The 24357-nt window shown below is 38.3% G+C and overlaps 1 protein-coding gene across 1 annotated transcript in view; it reads left to right on the top strand.

The window, feature by feature from the left end:
* LOC106072009 (uncharacterized) overlaps positions 1–23883 on the top strand; it is a 31239-nt gene extending 7356 nt beyond the window's left edge. The window contains exons 3-10 of the mRNA XM_056042127.1: positions 7970–8029; positions 13797–13854; positions 15220–15303; positions 16387–16520; positions 17408–17654; positions 18914–19028; positions 19727–19863; positions 22467–23883. Of these exons, the coding sequence (XP_055898102.1) occupies positions 7970–8029; positions 13797–13854; positions 15220–15303; positions 16387–16520; positions 17408–17654; positions 18914–19028; positions 19727–19863; positions 22467–22567 (936 nt within the window). The 3' untranslated portion in view covers positions 22568–23883. The remainder of the gene's footprint in view (positions 1–7969; positions 8030–13796; positions 13855–15219; positions 15304–16386; positions 16521–17407; positions 17655–18913; positions 19029–19726; positions 19864–22466) is intronic.
* The last annotated feature ends 474 nt before the right edge of the window (positions 23884–24357 follow it).

The following is a 24357-nucleotide window of genomic DNA, read 5'->3' as shown; positions in this document are numbered from 1 at the left end:
TGTTAGAAGACTTTGTTGGAAGACTAGACTTTGTTAGAAGACTTTGTTAGAAGACTTTGTTGGAAGACTAGACTTTGTTAGAAGACTTTGTTAGAAGACTACACTTTGTTAGAAGACTAGACTTTGTTAGAAGACTTTGTTGGAAGACTAGACTTTGTTAGAAGACTAGAATTTGTTAGAAAACTTTGTTAGAAGACTAGACTTTGTTAGAAGACTTTGTTAGAAGACTAGACTTTGTTTAGAAGACTAGACTTTGTTAGAAGACTAGAATTTGTTAGAAAACTTTGTTAGAAGACTAGACTTTGTTAGAAGACTTTGTTAGAAGACTTTGTTAGAAGACTAGACTTTGTTAGAAGACTTTGTTAGAAGACTAGAATTTGTTAGAAGACTTTGTTAGAAGACTAGATTTTGTTAGAACACTAGACTTTTGTTTAGAAGATTAGACTTTGTTAGAAGACTAGATTTTGTTATAAGACCTTGTTAGCAGACTAGACTTTGCCTGAAGACTATCAAAGATTGATCTTGGCTGATAGTTATTTAATCGATACGTCAGCCGTGTAGTAATTGTCTGCATATGGGGACAAAAGGAGGGGGGGGGCGTGGAGTGCTATTTAGGCCGCGTACGTTGACAATGCAATAGTTTGTGGGTACTGAAGCTGTTATTAGTCTGTGTACAAATACTTACCACCTAGATAGGAGATTATCAGCAATCCAAACGAGACTTAAAGTTGGGTTAGGTATCGTAAGTCTAGAAATAAGTTTTCACCTGTTGTGCGGAACAGATATTAATAAGGCTCACTATCAGAGCGTGTGAATGGGTTGCTTGAATCAGCCGGGAAAACCAACGACTTAAGGCTGTAATATGCGTTACTAGATATACACACGGATACGCGTAGGACTTATTTACAATCTCTTTTAATGTAACACCTGTACTTTATAAGATAAGATAACACATCTGAGACGCAACAAAGAAGATACATTAACAGAGGTATAGCAACCTTGACGCGAGGGGGCTCATTGCGCCCGGGCCCACGACTAAGATGGGCCAAACTCCAAAACGGGCTCTCGTAAGGGCAAAAAATATGTTGATTTTAAGAATTAAATTTATATATATATTTTTTTACATCAATTTACTTAAATCATTATATATTTATTGTTCTTCAATTTTGTATTTGGTATATTTATCTGAAAGAGCAAAACCCAAACCGATGAAAATCTGTTAACTGTAAAATGAAATCTATTTCTGGAAGATAAATCTCAAATTGTCATTCCATTGTTTCATTACATTCTGAAGTGTTACATAGTTTAATAAAAAGAAACTACAAATAAAGTGTGCAAACGTGGGTGAGTTAATAGGACACACAATGGCAGTTTGTTCGGGTCAGAAATAGATCGTTGCAACGTTATAGGTCTGTACGACGTGGCAACTAGCTATTGGTCTCCACTGCCCAAAGATTGTGACGTTACAGGTCAATGTTCAGGCCTTCTATACGATAGATCTCGGTCTAGGTCATCATAAATACATCAGCACCTGGTCATATAAGAAAAAAACAACTTATTAGGAATACCCTTTACAGGAGGTTCTCGAATCAGCCCATAATCTACTATACTGGGAAAGACCAATTTAGACTGACGACACTGTGGATTTTAATCGACCAGATTAATTAAGTCTTTAATGACAAAAAAAAAAAATCTGCAATGGTCATCAACATCGCAATACCACTATCCCATGATATAAGAAAAACTGAAAGGGAAAAAATATATAAAAGAATGCGAAAGTCTTAGCTTAGAGATTAAGCGACTATGGGAGTTTATCTAAAATAACAATATACTCTTTTATTATATCAACTGAGGGAATAGTGTCAACCGACATCAAAGACCAATTGGAAGCCCAAATGATTTCTAAGAAGATCGTCGTTGTCTGACAGAAGGCAGTACTGCTGCAGACCTGCCATGTCACTAGAAAATTCCTCAGTTGACACTGTTAAGACGACTACTGTGAATTTTGTTTTCCTTTAACGAAACTCGACCCTGGCAGTGTCAGAGAATGAAAATGTATTTATTTCTTCAATAATACTAATGGGTAGTATAGTATACTCACTTTCAAGGGAAGTTGATAACCGTGTGGCCAGGGCCAGTAGCGCTTTTGGACGCCTTCAGGTGAGAGTTTGGCGGAACAAATCGCTCCGCCTGCCTACAAAAATCAATGTCTACCAGGCGGTGGTTCTCTCAGCCCTTCTATATGGCTCTGAGACATGGACATCATACAGTGAGCAACTAAGACTACAAAGATGCTTGCGCTCCATCATGGACATACGGTGGCAAGACCGCACTACAAACAGCGATGTCCTTGCAAACGCCGGTATGGACAGTATAGAGGGACTTCTTATGGTCCTACAGTTACGCTGGACAGGGCACGTATCCCGTATGGGAGACAAACGTATGCTAAAGGCAGTCTTTTTTTTGGTGAGCTAAAAGGTGGCAGACCTAAAAGAGGCGCCCCATTGAAACGCTTTAACTTGCCTTAGCTGACATAGAAGAGAGTACCTGGTTGTATGCGGCCTCAGAACGAGACAGCTTAAGGTCATTCACAAATGCCGCGGGATACACATTTGACACAAAAAGAAAACCCGCTGCCGAGAACAGACGCAGACGGCGAAAAGAAAATCTTAATCGACCATCGGCGGACAATGGTTATGCTTGCCCTGAATGTGGCAAAATATGTATGTCACAGCTGGGGCTGCTCAGCCACGGGAAATGCTGCATTCCTCACTAATCTTCGGACTCGAAGACAAGTCTTATTAATAAAAATAATAATAATAATAATAATATCGCCGTACCACTGTCTCATAATTTAAGAAAAACTGAGATAGAAAAACAAAGAAAATATGGGAACCTAGGCTTGGAGATTAAGCGTCTATGGAAATTGTCCAAAATAACAATATACCCCATTGTTATATCAACCGAGGGGATAATAACAACTGACCTCACAGACACCTTCAAGGCCCTTAACATTCCTAGGAACATCTTCGTTGCCTGTCAGAGGGCGGTACTGCTGCAGACCTGCCACATCACCAGAAAATTCCTCAGTGGAAGCTGTTAAAGGGACTACGATGAATTTTGTTTCTCTTTAGCGAAACTCGACCCTGGCAGCGCCAGAGAATGACTACTCGTTCATTTCTAACATGATAATAATAGTAATGACAATTCTGTGTAAAAAAAAAAAAAGTGATATTGGTATATCATATATATTAATTTATTAATGTATTTTGTTACTTTCTTTAATATGACGTTGTCTATGGACTAGTTAAGATACATTAATTAATATTATGAAATGACAAAAAAACATTTGATCCAAAAATCTATATCACAACGTGGTGGAATAAATTTCAACCATATGGTGATAAAAAAAATTGCAATTATGAATCTTCCAATTATTCTTAGTAAATTATAAGTATATCCTTGGAAAGTAATCTCGAGAATGCTGTACGCGGTTCTAACATGAGGTTCAAAAGCTTCTGGCTCAAATAGGCTGATGCAAAACACTCGGTCATGATCAATTGCACTATGGGAAGTCTTCAGTACTTTTGGTATTGTTGTCCCGAGCCCATTAGGACAATTTCTACTTGGTCCTATACTTGCGACGTACGAATGGATATTCACATTCAGAATATCCGAAGCTCGATCTTGAGACAAGATAGTTAATTATCCCTGTTACTTCCCTTGCCTCTATTCGAACTAAATCTTGTAGGTATCATCTTCTCTCCGTCTTTTTCCTCGCGGTCTACTTCCTCCTTACTCTCCTTCCATTACTTGTATCGGTCGTGTATATAGTGGCCTCACTCTGTCTCTGTTACCTGTCTTTTCTTGTACTTATTCACCATTTTAAATGCTGTCTCTCTCGCTCGCTCTCTCTCTCTCACTCTCTCTCTCTCGCTCGCTCTCTCTCTCTCTCTAGCTCTCTCTCTCTCTCGCTCGCTCTCTCTCTCGCTCTCTCTCACACTCTCTCTCTCTCTCGCTCGCTCTCTCTCTCTCTCTCTCGCTCTCTCTCTCTCTCTCTCTAGCTCTCTCTCTCTCTCTCTCGCTCTCTCTCTCTTTCTCGCTTTCTCTCTCTCTCTCTCTCTCGCTCTCTCTCACACTCTCTCTCTCTCGCTCGCTCTCTCTCTCTCTCTCTCTTTCTCGCTCTCTCTCTCTCTCTAGCTCTCTCTCTCTCTCTCTCGCTCTCTCTCTCTCTCTCTCTCGCTTTCTCTCTCTCTCTCTCTCGCTCTCTCTCTCTCTCGCTCTCTCTCTCGCTTTCTCTCTCTCTCTCTCTCACTCTCTCTCTCTCTCTCTCTCTGTCTCTCTCTCAGTCTCTCTCTCATTCTCTCTCTCGCTCTCTCTCGCTCTCTCTCTCTCTCTCTCTCTCTCACTCTCTCGCTCTCTCTCTCTCTCGCTTTCTCTCTCTCTCTCTCTCTCTCTCTCACTCTCTCTCTCTCTCTCGCTTTCTCTCGCTTTCTCTCGCTCTCTCTCTCTCTCTCTCTCGCTCTCTCTCTCTCTCGCTTTCTCTCTCTCTCTCCCTTCCCTTACAAAAACAACAACAAAACAACAAGCTGACAATAAGCTTATTTTATGTCTGCATACAATGAACCGACTAACGTTGAGATATCAGTGTAGACATGTTATATCACCCTGTACGTAAGACTTTCCACATTATATAGTTTGCTGAGCCTAGAAGATGTCACTGTATGATTTATGAGCCTTGTCTTTCTCTTAAACCCGTCAATAGTTATTTTGTATAGTCAAAGATTCAATCAATAAATCATTGTTGATGAGAGAAAAGAAAACGGGGCATAGAGTAAATTGATTATTGACTAAATGTTTACGTTTTGTGTGGCTCAAGCCGGGAATCAACTTCGTACTGTGGCACCGTCAGCAAGTGGTACCAATCCTGGGCCGGATAATGTATAATTATTTAATAATTCTTTAATTATATAGACATTTAGAACTAGATTCAAGTCTTCTGATTTAGAACCCCTAAGATCAAGTCTAAATCTAGAGCTTAATCTAGGTTACATTTACATTAAAATATAAGCACAGCTTAGACAATCCATAAACTGAAAGTGTCTTTAAATTGAATGAGCAGCTCAGCGATTGTTACACTACGGCTTGTTACGAAATGTTTATGTTTTACACTGATATTTTTTAAAAATTTATTTTGAAATATTATAAAGATCAAACTAGAGTTTTCCCCGTAAGGCCAAACAGCTATATAATTTTATTTTTTCAGCAATATACATCAACTGTTAAATATCTTAGAGCCGTTTTTAAGATCTGTGTCCAGATTGCACCCTTCGCCCACTCTCCAGCTTCCATGAAGCTCTGAGTTGCATACATGTATTTGAAAAAACCTGTGTACGATTTGATTATGTATGAGGGCATGTTTGGAGTTCGGAGTTTCTGGTTACAGCTTTGTGTGGTGTTGTTCTATTTATTAAGCAGCGCTTGTAGATTCAAGTTCTGCTTTGATAAGGTTTTACAATAAGTAAATATTTATTGAATAGATGGGAAAACTTTTATTATTTGGAAGTTTTCCAATTTTTAAACTATATGTCTTAAATTTTTTTTTTTTTTTTTTTTTTATAATGTCGGCAACTATCGAAAAATAAAAATAAAAAGATCGGGGGGGGGGGGGGCGAAAGGCGATTTATCAGAATTCGTTTGTTTAAAATAAAGTATCAATTTTTAGCGGCCCCCGAAAGGGGAAAAGACGCTATTAGTTTTGTGCGAAATGTCTGTCCGTCTGTCCGTCCGTCCCGTTTAGATCTCGTAAACTAGAAAAGATATTTAATAATCCGACATCACAATATTTTAGACCATTCAAAGTTCTGATGCAACGGCTACTTTTTTTTTCTGAAAGCGAAAAATCTAATTTTTAAAATCAGTTATGCAAGCAGTTTTTAAAGAGAAAAAGCTAATTAGTATGCATTATAAGTTAGACCTAATTTAACACGAATAGTAATCTTGTAAACTTTATTTTCCTGAACTGTTTTTTTATTGCGGATTTTTTTTTTTTTTTTTTTTTTTAGGATTTGAATAAGAGATTGAGCCTTCTCAAAACAATTAGGTCAATTATAAGACATCAGTTAGGCCAGGGGAGGCGCGGTGGCTGAGCAGTAAAGCGTTTGGCTTCCGATCCGGGGGTCTTGGGTTCGAATCCTGGTGAAGACTGGGATTTTCAACTTTGGAATCTTTGGGCGCCTCTGAGTCCACTCAGCTCTAATGGGTACCTGACATTAGTTGGGGTTGGTCGTTGTGCTGGCTACATGACACCCTCGTTAACCGTAGGCCACAAAAACAGATGAACTTTACATCATTTGCCCTATAGACCACAAGGTCTGAAAGGGGAACTAGTTAGGCCAGGTTCACATCCTACTTTTCATTCACTTTCACCTATCATTTGATCTGCGGGACCGTAGTGGCTTTACCTACCTTTACCTATCCCTTAGTCTGTTGGACCGTTGGGGCATCAGGCAAGATTTGTCGACCGTCTTTCTCCATTCCTCTCTTTTTTTTTTTTTGCCTTGTTTAGAACCTCTCTCAATTGCGGGCCTATCCATTCTTTAATGTTGTCCTCCCATCGCTTTTTCTGTCTGCCTCTTGTTCTATTCCTGGCACTGTTCCCTGAAGGAAGGTCTTTGCGAGCCCCGTAGATCTTGTAATGTGGCCAAAGGTTTTAAGCTTTCGTCTTTTCACAATAGTTAGCAGGTCATCATGGGCTCCGATCTCTACAGTAACCCTGTCTCTGATTTCTTGGTTTGTGATGCGGTCTTTGAATGTGATGCCTAGGATCCTTCTGTAGCATCTCAATTCCTTTGCTAGGATCCTCCTCTCAAGCTCTGCATTCAACGTCCACGACTCGTAAGCATATAAAAATGTGGCCATGACCAGAGAGCGCATCAGTCTGATTTTGGTGCCGAGGGCTAAGCCCTTATCTTTCCATATTATTTTAAGTTTTGAAAGGGCTGCTGTGGACTGTGCTATTCGGGCCAATAATTCGGGTTTTGTTCCCTCATCTGAGTCAATAGCTCCAAGGTATTTGAAGCTGTTAACACTGGTTAGCTTTTCACCTCCAATACTGATGCCTCTTTTAAAGCCCTGATGGCTATTGGTCATTATTTGAGTTTTTTCGGCATTTATTTGCATGCCATATGCTGTGGAAGTCTTGTCAATGCGCATCACCAGGTCAGCTAGTTCTTCTGTCCCTGCTAGGCCGTCAATGTCATCTGCGAAGGGCAAGTTAGTAATTCTTCTTCCTCCAATTCTAACAGTACCACTTCACTTTCACCTATCCTTTGATCTGTGGGACCGTTTGGGCACTACACAAGATCTGTTAACCTTCGTTCTCCATTCTTATCTCTCATTTGTCTTTGATATAATTTCATTCGGATGTTCTTTCTGAAAATATTGAAGCCTGCCTGGTTGGACCACTTCGGGGGCCGATTTTAAGTTTGTGTTTCCACACAAACTGTCTTTTGTAACCTTGTTATCTTTAGATCTTATCTTATAATTTGCTGAATTTTCTCCAAAAGAGAAGATCATTGCATATAATGTTCCTTGTTTGCTAAATTAGACATGCATGTTTTATGAGAGACTGCTAAGTCGTTAGGCAAATACAAATGTCAAGCATAGATCTTTAATTTAATTTAGTCATCAGACGTAGATGGTAGATGGTTTGGAACAGTCCGGGCTGATACATTATATGGCTTGTTTGTTTTAATTTTAAAAAATTCTCAAATGAAATACATTTATGGTTTCTAGTTGCATAAAAAAATATAAATAAATAAAATAAATTACTATGACACGCGTATTAAGGGGAAGTAACACCCTTGTTTTTTCTTTTCTTGCATTGTTTTATTTAATCTCATTATTTGTAATGCCAAGTTACAATGTATGCTATCTACCAGACTTGTTCTATCATTCTACTCAACAAAAAGAGAAACCAAAACGGCTCACAATACGTGACGTCTTGTTTGGGAACAGTCCAACAGCGGTAAGTTGATTTGTAACTTATTAATAATTTATTTTAAAAAAGCATAATTAAAATACGTATTGATCTTACTGTTAAATACATGTACATATCAATAAAGCCCGAAACGCAAATACAGCCACAGTGGGCTTCGTAATTGTTGGCGCCGGCCCTGGGTGTGGGTGTGTTTTGAAAGAAAAAGTAGCCTATGTCATGAAAAGGAGAGGGATTATGAAAATAAGCGCAAGTTCCTTCTTCTAATTAACAGACTTAGAAATCACCAAAACTGGAATAAATAGTCACAGAAAGAAATAGATCTTTAACATATCAGTAGAGTTTTTAAATTTTAAGAATATAAATAAACGTCTGTATTCTTATTTATCATTTCATATGAACGTGTATTAAACTGAGACAAACGAGATTGAGAAAGGAAACTATCTTCACCGTTTAGTCACAAGACATTCTCAATACTGGAGTGAGAAATAATTGGGCACAGATTTTTGTACAAAAGTAACATATATTTTCGTATCTTTTTTTTTGGTCCCATATTCCACTCCACTCCTTCCCCTGACTAGCGGTATACGCTCCCGAGAGTCGTCCTGAGTTTGAACCTTGTCCGCTGCCATACTTTGTCCGCTGCCATACCTTGTCCGCTGCCATACCTTGTCCGCTGCCATACCTTGTCCTCTGTCATACATTGTCCGCTGCCATACCTTGTCCTCTGCCATACCTTGTCCGCTGCCATACCTTGTCCTCTGCCATACCTTGTCCTCTGCCATACCTTGTCCGCTGCCATACCTTGTCCTCTGCCATACCTTGTCCTCTGTCATACCTTGTCCGCTGCCATACTTTGTCCGCTGCCATACCTTGTCCTCTGCCATACCTTGTCCTCTGCCATACCTTTTCCGCTGCCATACCTTGTCCTCTGTCATACCTTGTCCGCTGCCATACTTTGTCCGCTGCCATACCTTGTCCGCTGCCATACCTTGTCCTCTGCCATACCTTGTCCTCTGCCATACCTTGTTCTCTGCCATACCTTGTCCTCTGCCATACCTTGTCCTCTGCCATACCTTGTCCTCTGCCATACCTTGTTCTCTGCCATACCTTGTCCGCTGCCATACCTTGTCCTCTGCCATACCTTGTCCGCTGCCATACCTTGTCCGCTGCCATACCTTGTCCTCTGCCATACCTTGTCCGCTGCCATACCCTGCCAACCTTATGACGTCTGGGCTGTAAAACGAAAAATTCCCTTCCAGATTTTTCCAATTTAAATTTCTTCTTTAGGTTTTTAACATTGTATCCAACAACAAACCTATTTCCTAAAGTATTTATTTACGATATCTATATAGGCTGTGTTTAGCATTAAAGTTTAGTAGTAAAGTACTCCGTTTCAGACTTTGCGATCTATAGGGCAGATGATGTTAAGCTCGTCTGCTTCTTTGGACAACGGTTAACGAGCAGGATGTTATATGGCCAGCACAACGACCAACCGCTTTCACATTCCTCAACAAAGGCCGGTACCATTTAGAGTTGGGTGAACTTAGGGGCGTCTTTAAATTCCCAAAATTAAAAATTCCCAGTCATCACCGAGATTAGAACCCGTAACCTCTTATCGGAATCCAAACGCTTTACCACTAAGCTGCCACGCTCAATATTCTGTATTTACATTGGAAATAATTCAATTTGAAAAGAATGAAAGAATTTTTCATGATCAATTACTAGCATTAACGCTCATTTCAGCTGCGTGCATAGAATCAATACTAACATACTTCAGTGAAGTCTCATTAAACTTAACTAAAGGCGCATTGCTCCTATATACATTCTATCGATTGAACGGTCTATTAACTATGACTGATCCTGCTGAAGTTTGACTGCTAGCTGTGGAGAGTAAAAGTCAATTAATATCACTGTATCTTTTCAAGAGGAATTCGCCCTCCTTTCAACAGAGAAAATCTATTTAGTGAATACATACATGAATGTATTTCATATGTGCTTGCGTATGTCTTGGGTCGCTGAAAGGTGAAAATTATTTTAAAAAAAGTAAAAGTTCCACTTTCAGACCTTGCGATCTGTGGGGGCAGGTGAATATGAAGCTCATCTGATTATGTGGCCAGCACAACGCCCAATCGCTTTTACTTTCCAACAGGTGTAAGGCACCCTTGTGAGTTGGATGTATTTAGGAGCGTCCTTAAGAATACAAAATTTTAAAAACCTTGTCTACGTACCAAACACTAAAACTTTGAAGTGAATTGCCTTCGTGTTTTATATAAATGTTTGAAAGGTTAAAATGGTTGGGGTGGATGTATTCATTCTTTACATTGTCAGTTATTCTCTAAAAGCCAAAGAAGATAAATAGTAAATCTCGTTTTAGGAAATAATTTGGTCCGAATTTTTAAAAAAAAATTCAAAACTTGTTGTATTTTAAAGTCTGGTTATGCATGACTACGCTAAGTTTAGTCTGGTGAATATGCATGATCACATTTATCTCTATTGTGTTACATCAGTTGATATTATTTATGGGTTATTTATGTACGCCTAGTTGTTTGTTTCTATATAGGTATTCTGGTTTCAGCCTAAATACTGAAAGAAATATTTATGACATTTTGAGGTCTAATAGATTACACATAAATAAACCAAGTTAAGCCAAAATAAACCCAATTGGGTTGAAGTAGATCCTTATTTGGGAAGAGACATTTTCAATGGTAACTTAAGTCTTTAGTGACTAGTCTAGTTGTTTGTAGGCAAGTAATGGTCTTCTTGGACCCTCTCCGAGACCTTCTGAACCTTTTTGTTCTTTACGTCTTTTAAATTTAAAAATGTGGAAAAAGGTATTCTCTTATAAGCGTTCAAAATGAACATTTATCGTTTAGTTTGTCCTACGTCTTGAACCATCTTGACCTCGTTTTGTAGCCTAGCAACTAGAGTTTTAGATACTGATAAATACCTCGTTCAGCTTTCAAGATGATCCGCACTTTGGCGTTCTAAATCACAGGCAAGAAGCTCTAATACTGATTTAACAAAAACGTTCATCTAGCAAGAATCAGACAATTTACAAAATTTACTTATGCACTGGAAAATTGAATAAAATAAAGGCGTATAAAATACAGTTATCAATAAACTATATTATTTTATTTTAGAATCGTATTATATTTTTTACCCTTTTTTCGCGCTGTATAATCAACTTAAATAATCAAAATGTAAACAAATTCCAGATTAACGCGAATAACTTTTAATGAGGACATCTCCAATAGCTTATGTCTTGTGTCGAGTAAGAACAGGTGCAGTATGTCACACGACCACACAAACCCATGTGAAACTGAAATATCAGGTCACAACTAATGCAGATAAAGATTTTTGTGTCTGTGGGAGGGGAAAGGGAGGTGCACTTGAGTTTTTTGTTTAATCGTCTGCTGGAAGGGCCCTTTCTGAATTTCAAAAGTGTGTCCTTTAACTGATCAGCTAAAATGATTACTTCAATAAACAGATCAGACAATAGTTTTAGCCTATGAAGAAAAAAAAAAGTTATCTTTGACCCGAGGCTCAGACTGAAAGCTGTTCACGTTATTGATCTGTATTGATTTCCCAGTAATCAACTGCATTTGACAGAGCAGATCTGTTAGCATAGTAGACTGTGTCTGATTATCGTCCAAGATTGTTTGTGTTTGCTTTTAGCTTCATTGTTTATTGTGACTGTAGTGTACTGGAACAATTAAAACCAATAACAGATTTGTCTTACGCGTCTATTAAGATCATTTTGTTTGTAAAGATAATTATATATATTTAAGGTAAGATTACATTTTTACTAAGATATTTTGTGTAAAATGTATTTTTATTCCCCATTTAGTCTGTAGGAGCTAACGCACCTATTCCTCTACCTTGTTATACTCAAGTATAATAAATACATTATTTCAAGCATTACCCACCGGCTACGCCCGTTGATTTGTTCCCCGGCTTTAAATTGTTTTTTAATTCTAATAAACGGGTCACATTTTTAACGATTCTCCTGACATACTTGTTAGCCCGTGAATTAGTGTATCTGTTACAATGAAATTTTTATATATAATTTATAATATTTTTTTTTAGAAAATAGCGTAAAGGCTAAAACTGTTTGAAAGATATCATTAAAAAATGGAATGCTCATACATAAATGTCAACAATCAGACTAACTAGTAACATTAGAAATGAATCATAGCCCTATATATTTAAGGGTAAACATTTTCTAATATAAATGTGGGAAATTGTGGTCGAGAGGCTAAGTACGCTTGAACTTGGTTTGGCTTGGCTATCTATGAAGGGGGCTCGAAGTTCGACCAAAGGCAGCACGGAAAATCTTCTTCCAGATACCCCCTCCCCCCACTGGTCCACAACTGAGATTGGACCATAGCTCTCTGGGCATGCTATAAACATGAAAGTAGAGCTATATAAAGGCTAAAATTATATTAAATTAAATGACTCTAACAGACTCCTGCATGTCTTGAAGGACGATCATCCCTTACCTCAAGATTTCACTTTGGAAAAAAATTGTTATAAAGAGATGGAAACTGTATCTGTCAATGTTAGATACTAATGTTATATGATATAATATTGAACCAAATATTGTGAATTAGAAAAACTAATGTTTTAAATATAGTACATTAAATTAAAAAGGTGATTGGTTATTATTTATGTAAAAGAGTTTTTGTTACTCATTGTAGAAAGAAAAATAACTTACACTATTAATTATATTAGAATTTTAACATATTACCGGTTGTAAATTGTCAGACTTAAAAGATCAGTGATCAACCTTGAGAAGACGGATTAAGACATGTGTAGTTTAAGTTTTTTTTTCATTTTTATAAATAGTGCTTTGCATGCATAAATTAGTCATTCTTGATACAATTATTTAATTCATTTAATTATAAGTGTGTATAATAAACTGTACAAATTTGTTGAATAAAATAAAATATTGAAATTGTTTATTTGACCCATTTCAATGTAGCTAAATGACAGTAAATCTACTATGCTGTGTATTTATCAGTTTAATGCTTTAGGATGAGTTTTTTTTTTTTTGTTTATTTCGTTAGCCTTTTGTGGAATACCGAGAATAAAATGCAAATTTTTCATAGAAAGCATGCGCTTTATCACGAATAGCGGCACAATTAAGTAATTAGGTTGAATTCCGTTATTAGTGAGCGCCTAGCAGGTAAAAAGAGCTTGTGAATGAATTCTCTTGCGAATCCGCACGACAATTGAAGAGATTTCTCGATCAATGAGATCAGTCAGTGAGTGGTAACTGACAAGTATAATACTAAATTATTATTATAATTATTAGGATGTATTAATTCTTATCTTATCTTATATAATACAGACGTTACTTCAAAAAAGAAGATGATTACGTCCTACGCGTCATGCATTTAGTCATGCATATTAACCAATGACTTAAATTCTGCCAAGTCACTGGTTTTCCTGGCTAGCTCAGGCAACCCATTCCATGCTCTAATAGCACTAGGGAAGAAGGAGTATTTGTACAAATTTGTCCTAGCATATGGGACGAGGAATGTGCCTTTATCTTTGTGTCTTTCAGAGTATTTTATTAAATTTTGTCTTTGTATTTGAAGATTATGGTTTAGTGTTTTATGCATAATTGCTATTGTTCAACTCGACTTTATTTCCCCTATATACTTTGGCCGATAACAGAATTGTTTCTTTACTAATTGATCTCGTTTTTTTAAAAGTTTGTTTTGATAAATACAGAAATATTTTCAAGACTATTGATCATAGTAATGTTTAGTAAATTTTTTTTTTTGACAAGGCATTTGGAGACTGGAAAATTCCTCTCAGAATTTTAAAAGAAGCTTCCACCAACACAAGTATGTATTTTATATGTGTTTATTATTTATAGAACGATCTTTTTTTTTCCATTTATTAAATAATGACTAACTAATGAATGTGACATTAAAAAAATAATGGAATAGATTCTACCAGGTTGTAGCAGGCACTGTATGCTGTAAGCAGCCTAAGGTTCACCATCTCATTATTTTTCCTCACGGTTGACTCTCGAATCTTTTTCCATGTTTGGGTACAGACGCAAGGCAGCAGAAGTTTTGTTTCAGGGTTTCAGTTCTCCTAGGGGAGTAGCCAGCCATGACTAACGAGCCCCTCATGGGGCTGGTGTAGGCGCCTGTTGCTCACCTACCCGTTCGACTTGCTCCCACTCGATCAAGACCTTCATATATGTATACCGTTTATGCATAGCACAAACATAATATATAGACCTGCAGTAAAGGGTACAATTAAATAGTAACTGCCATCATTATCTTCCTTGAAGATTCTTTATAAAGAGATTCCTTTTCAGACCATGCGATCTATGATGTAATAATAACTATGGCTTTTTATATAGCGCTACTTTCATGCTTATAGCATGCTCAGAGTGCTATGGTCCAATCTCATTTGAGGACCAGCGGGTGGAGGTGGTATTAGGGAGAAGGTTTTTCCGTGCTGCCTTTAGGCGTTCAGTAAACACAACTCTGTTCGAGTCGGGTGTAAAGGTAAAGGTAATCTCTTTTTGTGGCTCACGGTTAACGAGGGTGCCATGCAGCCAGCACAACAACCAACCGCATTTACTTTTCCCTAATGGCAGGTATCTGTTAGAGCTGAGTGGACTCAGAGGCGCCGAAATTAAAATCCCAGTCTTCCCCAGAATTCGAACCCGGGACCATGCGTTTCGGATGCCAGGTACTTTACCACTAAGTAATAAGCGTTAATGAAAGTAAGTAAAGCGCAATTATGTCCACTCTTGATGAACCATGAAGCAATAAGGACAATAGGGTGGGGCGTGGTGGCTAAGGGACAAAGTGCTCGGCCTCTAAACCGAAGGCTCCAGAGTTCCAATCCTGGTGATGAGTATGACTTTGAACTTCGTAATTTTTTAGGAAACCCATTACTGCAAACAACTATAATAGGTCGACATATTTTGAAGAAGTATAGTAGATTGGTCGTTGTGCTGGCCCAATGACACCCTAGCTAACCACCATCCATAGAAACAGATTACCTTTACATTATCTGCCTCCAAAGTTCGCGAGGTCTCAGACGGGGGTAGCCTTAGCTTTATTTTAAAGCTTAATGTGGTCAAACTATGAGCTTCTATAACTATTTGGTGTACGATAACATTTTATGTGTGTGCTAACATCAGAAAACTTTCATTCATTGATTCATTTTGCTTTGTCCTAATACAGAAAAAAGAACCACTATACCTTCGTTAGTTGAGGCGAAGAGAGAGGAGGTCACAGAGCGTCCACCTTTGCAGAGGCAGAACTCGTGTAAGTACAAGAAAGCGTGTGTTCCCGTCTTCCACCTTCATTAGACTTAGATCCTCCCATGTCGTTTTCGCGTCGTTTTGGCGCATTGAGCGGCTAGCTGTCTCCACAAAATTGGTCTGCAACACCCTCTGCAGCCTCTACACAAATGGTGTCCACTGCCCTGAGATCGTCACTCACAACAAGTAAATCATCTACGTTGATTAAGTAGCCTGTAGTGATACCAGCGTTATTTTTTCATACTGGACATTGATAAACCTTTTTTTTTCAAATACCCCTATTCAAGTCGTAACTTCGTGGAAACACAAAACCTGAGTGGAAACTTTTGGGTTGGGTAGATGGGATTTTCGAAAACGACTCGTATAAATTACTTCAAAAAAGAAGGTAATTACGTCATACGATTTTCATAGAAATTTGACATTTTCTGTATATCATTGAGAAAAGGGTTACAAGCTCGTTGGTTATACTGGTTTGACCGTTATAATTTTTCAAAGTAAAGAAATAAATTTAAATTTGGCTTTATAACAGAATGGGCGGGTTAAAACAAATTCGTTTTTTTTTAATCTAACAGCAATAAAGAGAAAAGTAATCACTCTAAGAGTTGTCTAAAAGAGGTATACTCTTAAAATTGCTATTTTAAAATGTTTTTATTGTTGAATTTATGCATTAAAATAAATGACATCTTTATATTTCTTTAGGCGTGCTTGCTGAGCGGTAAAGCTCTTGGCTTCCGAATCGGGGGTCCCGGGTTCACAATCTTGGTGAAGACTGGGATTTTTAATTTCGGGATTTTTTCGTATATTTTGCAATTTCTGGAGATTTTCAGGAGCTCCTTGTAAATTGACAGAAGGCCGCGGGAAATCTGTTATAAGTCATACAAAGTTTTAATTTAATAATTTATACACCTAGATTTAGCGCGGGTCCTATGAAAGTGCGGGGCCCACTGCGGTCGCTTAAGTGCGGAGCCCACTGCGGTCACCTAAGGCCGTCCCTGCAAATAGCGGCGTATGCTACGCCGCCGGTCGGCTAGTATGATTTAAAATATGTATTCCTTAAAGAAATAAATCGCGACGGTTATTATTTCAGTGCCGGCTATACACATCTCACAGCCTCGACGCCCAAGCTGCCTATCAGAGATCAAGACACCGATCACCAGCTCGGCTCCACCTGTCAGATCAAAGACTGTAGTTGCAGTCACTGAAAAACCAGCGTCGCAAAATGTAAGTCAAAAGTCATAAGGCATATCTCATCATCTGGTCATCTCATCATCTGGTCATCTCATCATCTGGTCATCTCATTATCTCATCATCTGGTCATCTCATCATCTGGTCATCTCATCATCTGGTTATCTCATAATCTTGTCATCTCATCATCTGGTCATCACATTATCTCATCATCTGGTCATGTCATCATCTGGTCATCTCATCATCTGGTCATCACATCATCTGGTCATCTCATAATCTTGTCATCTCATCATCTGGTCATCTCATCATCTGGTCATCTCATTATCTGGTCATCTCATCATCTGGTCATCTCATCATCTGGTCATCTCATCATCTGGTCATCTGGTCATCTCATCTGTCCCTTGACTTTCGTCCTAGTGGTGCTGTCACGGTACGTGTAACTGTCTCTCCACTTTTCCGGGTCGGAAGTTGTTCTTAGCAAAATATCAAGGCAGAGGCCGGTCCATTCTTTTGCATAATCCATCCATCTTTTCTTTGGACGACCCTTTCTTCGTGCTCCCTCCACTGGACCTTGAAGGATGACTTTAGACAGTGAGTCATGTCTTACAAATTGACCAAACCAGCTCAGCTTTCGTCTCTTCACAGTATTGGGGAGTTTTTCCATTTTACCAGCTTAAGTGCTTTAAGAAATACAACAATTCATATAAAATAAAAATAAAAGTCATGATTGTAAACAAAGTCATGTACACCTAAATCGTAACAGTTATTTTTCGTAGTGCCAAAGGTACACGAAAACATTCTCTCACTAGCTAGACTATCCCCACGTATGTCAATAGTAAAATAAGACCATCGCTCACTGATCATGCTACAGACGCGCTATTCAAAAGCTATACAAAAAAGTAATGTGCTTTTTCTCTGTGAAGTTTGCAGAAAGTAAAACTGAAGCAAAGTCTGGGATCGAGCAGATATTAAAGACAACCCTACAGCCCCACGTAGCCAACTTAGCGTCCGACTGGCTCAAACAGGCCCCGTTGAACGACCGCCAGGTGATCGAGAAGATACTGAGAGTTCAGATCAAACAGAACCAGCTGGAGAGCGCTATCAACAAGACCGTGTTGCCTGACATCAGGAAAAAGGTCCAGCTGTGGCTGGAGACAGCTACAGAACTTGGTAAGATAGCAAGCATTCATGTTATAACTACAGGCAAACAAAAATATTGATAGCCAGGAAACTTGTTGGTAAAAAATACAAATAATACATTAATAAAAACATAAAATCGCAAGCTTCTGCTAAACGTAATCACTAGAACATGTTTTAAAAAACTGACGAAAAATATGTCGTTCTCTCGCCCATCGATTGGGCAACGTTTACTCTTATTAAACATTCATTTGGAATATGTGTCGTCTTTCTAGTTTTCTAAATCTGCATACATTTTTTTAAAAAATGTTTAGTGCCGATTCTATTGAAAGTAAGACATAAAAGTATCTTTTCAACTTACGAATTCTTCACTTTTCTCATTCTCTTAATTCCAATCTAACATTCTCTGTAAATAATTCTACTCTCTGTCATTCTGTCACTTTCTCTCTCTCTCACACTCACACACTTAGTGTTTACTTTGTATCTTTTTATATTTACAAATTGTCTAAACTTTTAATAAACTCTTCATAAAAATAATTTACATGTCATATCTTTCCGCGGGGCGCGGTGGCTGAGTGGTTAGATGCTTGGCATCTGAATTTGGGGGTCATTGGTTCGAATCTCGGTGATGACTGAGATTTTGAATTTGGGGATTCTTAGGGCGCCCCTGAGTCCACCAGACTTTAGTTGGGTCAAGTAAACGTGGTTGGTCGTTGTGCTGGCCCTATGACACGCAGCTCGTTAAACGTGGGCCTAAAAGGGAAACGTTTCTTATGTCTTTCCGCAAATTATTACTTGGAACTGCTTCCCCCCCACACGCACACACACACACACAAACATACATAAATAAAACAACACTTTCATTTCATCAACAATTTTGTTGTAGTTTTAGGTCAACTAAATTCATAATTTGAATACATGGTGGATGAGGTGGTAAAGCGCTTGGCTTCCGAACCGAAGAGTCTTGGGTTTGAATCCTGGTGAAGACTGATTTTTATTTTAATTTTGGGATATCAATGGCGCCTCTGAGTCCACCAAGCTTTTATTACCTGACATTAGTTGAGGAAAAGTAAAAGCGCTTGGTCATTGTGATGGCCTCATGACACCCTCGTTAACCGTATACCACATAAACAGATGACTTTTATATCATCTTTTGCATAGATCGCAAGGTCTGAAAGGGAAACTTTACTAACTTTCAATTCATATTTGAAATCAATTATAATAAACTTATGATTTCCTCCTTCCCTGTTTCAATCAAATTTAAAATTTCGTGTATTGTCTCCCCTCCACAGAACGTCAAATCGCTCTGAAATTCTTCTCCTCTCTGGCAGCAGTTCGAAACATGAGCTCAACATCCGAGGAACCACCAAACATCAAAATTCAACAAGTTGTCAACACTTTAGAGAAGTAAGTCTCCAACACTGAAGTGTCTTAAGTAATTCATAACAAATCAAAAGTGACATCCATTAGAAACGCTAGTTGTAAAAATATGTGCCGTTTTTAGCATTTGGAGAACAAGACGGCTACACAGGGCGTCTAAGATGAAAAAAAATTACACCCAAAATGGTTATTGTCTCAGACATGCAATGAGAGACGGGAATTTTGTGCCGTGAAGCAAAGAAATATTCTGGTGATGAATGAAGAGGTCACATTAGTAAATGAAGAATCTCCCTGTGTTGCTCGGCCTTTGGCCTCTAACATGAAGGAAAGTGTTAGGATGTTGACACCGCGAGACATGGCGTGGCCCTATTCCCAGGAATGGTCAAACCGAGATCAATCATCATAGAAGGCCTGATCATTAACCTGTGACGTGGGAACGAGCTATTGGCCACCACTTACCACAGGTTGCTATGTCACAAGTCAAGGCTTCTATGACGATAGGTCTCAGTCTAATACGTTGAGGTACTAAAGTGGTTTAGCTGTCTACCAGCAGGTTGGTGCTTCAAGTCAACGTCCGTCAATAGCAATCAGTTTTTTAAAAAGTTGCTTGTCTTTCTCCTTAAAATACGACATGAAGACTGAAGAATCCAAAGATAATGACGTGATAATATTTCATTCGTGGCCGATGCTACATAACTCTTTGCTGCACTTTGTTTTGCTTCTAGGGGTAAGGCTAAAGTTTGCCAAACAGCAAGATCTTCCAAATCACCAGAAAGAGAGAGCAAGCTGAAGTACATTAAGCTCTTAGACCAGGAGACCAGAGCCAACAGGTGGATGTATGCTACCTGGCACCATCTACCAGGTGAGTTTCTAGATCTTTTTAGACACTGTTTTTGTTATCAATGCTGCTCATTTCCTTCATAGTTATTATTATTATTATTATTATTATAGCTTTTATATAGGGCTACTTTCATGCTTATAGCATGCTCAGAGCGCTTTTGGTCCAATCTCATTTGTGGACCAGTGTGTGTGTGTGTGGGGGGGGGTATCTAGGAGTTGGTTTTCCGTGCTGCCTTTAGGCGCTCAGTAAACACAACTCTGCCCGAGTCCGATGTCGAACCTCGAGCCATCTTCTAGGTAGCCAAGCCAAGTTCAAGCGCACCTGACCTCTCGACCACGCTTCACATGGATAAAATGGTTTTCTCAAATGGAAGGAAATATAAGTTGTCCCTTAAAGCTATCCTTGAAATCAGTCCACACATTATCTATGGACGTATACCAAACGCTCTGGCAACAACCCAAGCGATAGAAATGGATAATGGTTTGAGTGCTAGATAAAGTCCACAAAAGTCCGCCAAGTTCTTGGAGATCTCGCCATATGACGTCATGCTAATTGATTGGGTAAAAGGTCAGATCCATGTAGAACGTTCATACTTGGAGTACAATGTGCGCGACATAAGACCCAGGTGGACGCACGATGAATTAGAGATGTACTCGTATTCAAATGCATCCCAATTTTTCAAAATAAAAGTAAAAGAAAATACTAACTTTTGTATATAAAATATATTCATAAGTAGTTGATTGAATACAAAGAATTTGAAATACTTCATATTTGTTACAGTAATCTATAACGGGAGGCGCGGTGGCTGAGTGGTAAAGAACTTGGCCTCTGTACCGAGGGTTCCTGGGTTTGAATCCTGGTGAAGACGGATTTTTTATTTTGGGAAGCGTGGTCAAAAGGCCAAGTGCGCTTGAACTTGGCTTGGCTTGGCTACCTAGAAGGTCGAGGTTCGACACCCGACTCGGGCAGAGTTGTGTTTACTGAGCGCCTAAAGGCAGCACGGAAAACCAACTCCTAGATACCCCCCCCACCCCACTGGTCCACAAATGAGATTGGACCAAAAGCGCTCTGAGCATGCTATAAGCATGAAAGTAGCGCTATATAAAAGCTATAATAATAATATAACACTATAATAACACCCTTGTTAGCCGTGAGCCACAGAAACAGATGACCTTTACATCGCCTGCCCTATATATTCTACGGTCTGAAAAGGGAACTTTGGGTATATCTTCATTACAAAAGAAATTACATTAGGACCTTCAAAACGATGATTTTGTTACAGCTATGTTCAACTCTTAAGAGGCCAGAAGTCCATATAAATTATAACTAAAACCAAAATATATAAGATCTGAGTTAATCTTTCAAAACTTTTACAATACTGATTACCGTATTGTATTGAAGTACAACTTCCTGATTAGAGTATAGCAGAGGATTCCAGCTACCCGTCACCTCAGCGTGGCGCCTCCGTATAAACGTCTAGTAGTGGAACTAGATAGGCTAGGTACGAGTAGCGAACCAGGCCCTTACTGGACTCCCTGGGTGAGTTTTTTTTTTTTTAATCTCACTCGAGGTAGAGATGGAACAAATAGCCCGCACACCTCTGTCCAACAAGTCCGCCACACCGTTCCACGCAGGGGGCCGTCTTCAGTGACCGGATTAGCTGTAGTGGTGGTCCTCGCACGGAACAGTGGCGGTTACAGTATAGGAATATGAGACAATCTCCCATGGTTAGCACTGCTTTCATCCACTTATAGCAAGTAGGTCTAAGGAACGAGGCGCGGGGCGCCGTTTACGTGATACAGCCCCTCATGCCCGGTCATTATGGGAGTCACTGCTGGGAGCCCTCAGACAGGACAGGGGTGAAGATCCCCATGTCCAGGCCTGGTTGTTGTTAGTCTTTCTAACAATCAACGGGATAATGTTGCCTATGGCACCGATTCCCTACTGGACTTCACTGAAGATTAGAGTAATATCAATGTTGTTTGACTTCTATTCACTGTCTCCTAATCATGAGACTATCTTATCTTTGTATCTTATCTTTGATCGGTGACCTCGCCTTTCCAAGATATGAATGCATACAAGAATGTTTCACTTGTAACAACGTCACTTTTTTTTTGCTGACTTGTCATTTTAATTCTTGATGCTTAAATTATTTTAACTGTCGACGGAAGAAACAACAACCTTAACTCTGCTATATAGTAGGGAACAAAGTATTCTCATGATTGAGTGATAACATTTACGATTTATTGAACTGAAAGTAAATAACTGTTCTTAGTAAGTTTAGTAATTTTTAAAAGTAGGCCCACGGGACGTTAGTTTGCTCATAATTTGTCTAGTTCTTATATAATCATTAAATCTAAAAGATTTATTGTTAAACATTCCTGTAGGGTGTGGGCGTTTTCGCGGGGAATAGGAGGGGGGGCAGAGTACAAAAGGGGGGGGGGCACATGTAGACAGAAGGTGGGGTATTTCAATTGTTTATTTTTTTAAAGATTTAAAGAAAAGGAGGATAAACTTAAAAGCTAGGAAACACAACTTAATATTGTAGAGGTTTAAGATTTGTAGTATCAGTACAGTATTACATATATTATAGAACCAACGTCTGTATGCTTGCTTTTCTGTAGAATATCGAGATGACAACCCTGTGAATAACTGGAGCTCTCATTTTACGAAACCTGGCGCAGGCACTCCAAGGCACTTTGTCATTCACCCAGACTGGGGCTAACCAAAAGCTATGACTGGCTCAAGATGGACAACCTGTTTTGTTTTTTTCTGATCTTAAAATAGACTCTACTAGATGTTGAAATAATTTGTGTGTAAAAATCTATTTATGTTTTCGATAAAGGCTTTCAGTTTAATTTAAAAAAAAAAGAAATCAGTATTAGAAACAAAATAGTTTCAAAGTGATTCTCGAATTCTCTTTGTGTGATTTGTTGTATTGAAATTTTCCCACAATAAAAACAATCTACTTAAATTTTCTTTGGTATATCCGGTGTCAAAAAAAAAAAAAGAATGTTTTGATCATTAAAATACTTTAATAAACATATCATTTATTTTTAGCACTTTTCAGCACATAAGAATTAAATTTTTTCCAGGCTTTTCCGTTGATAGAACAAAATGTGTTTACAAATTAGTTGGCAGCAGTGATCTTTTCATAAGGAGTCCTTGACTTTATGTTTTATTTTGAACATTTATTTCAAAATCTGTTGCCAAACTTCCTCTTTTTAGTAGCTTACCGTTATTCTATAGCTTAGAACTTTCTATATAGATAAGATATACCCCGTGGTGGAGCAACCATGGCGCGAAGAGTAAAGTTGCACCATGACCCATGACCTTTAGAGGCCCTTCAAAAAAAAATGTTTTGTACAGGTTTAAATGTATCAGATTTGTATCATGTACTATTTTGTAGCTGCTGCTCATGAGTAGATCACTATTGTTTGAAAAAAAAGTTATTACCCGCACTGGACTGCATTTCTGTTAATGTTGTATTGCAGTAGGGCTCTATTTGGTCTAAGTTACACTTGAACTACGGATAAAAGGAGGGAGGGGGGGGGGGGGCATCATCATATTCTCAAACCGGAGGTCATGGTGACCTTGCTACACTATCAGCTATAATCTATAGGTATTCCTTAACCTGTATCAATCTTCGCCAAGAAACAAAACCTGTGTATTTTGTTGTTGTTTTTTTACAGAACATCGTATGAGGAAATATTTGTGCATTGAGACAATACAGACAATACTATTGTGTAAACAACATTTTTATCTAACTATTGTTAATTTTAGCACAGTAAACAAAAATTACCGTTAAGTATTATAAAAGAATAAACAACTTCTTAATGTAAATAGGCTTCATAATTTATTACTTTTATTATCATTATAATTATATAATAATATAGTGCTATTTATTTTGTGAATATCACACAACTTTTTTTTTTTTTTTTTGTAAATTTTTAGAAATCTCATTTGTTTATTTTTATTCAAATTTGATTGAGAGAAGAGAATAAAGATTGAGATCTCATTGAGGTCTGATTTGTTTTTAAATGTGTGTGTGTGTCTTTCTTCAAAAAGTTGCCCATTAATGATGATATAAAGAAAGGCTGTACAGACAAAGTGTGTGTATGCGTTAATAGAATTTCTAGCAAATAATTCTGATTGTTGGTTCTAACACTGGCCTAAGTATTACTTTAAAACATGTACATGGAAGTGTCTCCCATATGGGTCATGTGATGTAAAGTTTATCCGTTACTGACGTTTAGTAGTGCCACTTTTCTCCCACAAACGCTACGGTCTGCGGACTTTTTCAGTGCACGGACCAAAGGTTTGGAACTCACTCCCCATTGATCTCAGACAGACAAACACGCTACACCACTTTTATGAAGAACATTAAGACCTATCTGTTTAAAACATTTTTAGATTAATTTTCATGTAATCTGTTGTGTTTGTAATGTTATTACAGCGCCTTGAGCCTACATTTTGTTTGTTAACAGCGCTTTATAAATAAAATTATTATTATTA

The sequence above is a fragment of the Biomphalaria glabrata genome, chromosome 9, assembly GCF_947242115.1.
Source record: "Biomphalaria glabrata chromosome 9, xgBioGlab47.1, whole genome shotgun sequence".
In the NCBI taxonomy this organism is placed as follows: Eukaryota; Metazoa; Mollusca; class Gastropoda; family Planorbidae; genus Biomphalaria; species Biomphalaria glabrata.
Note: the sequence above shows the minus strand (reverse complement) of the source record. Positions and strands in the feature narration are given on the sequence as shown.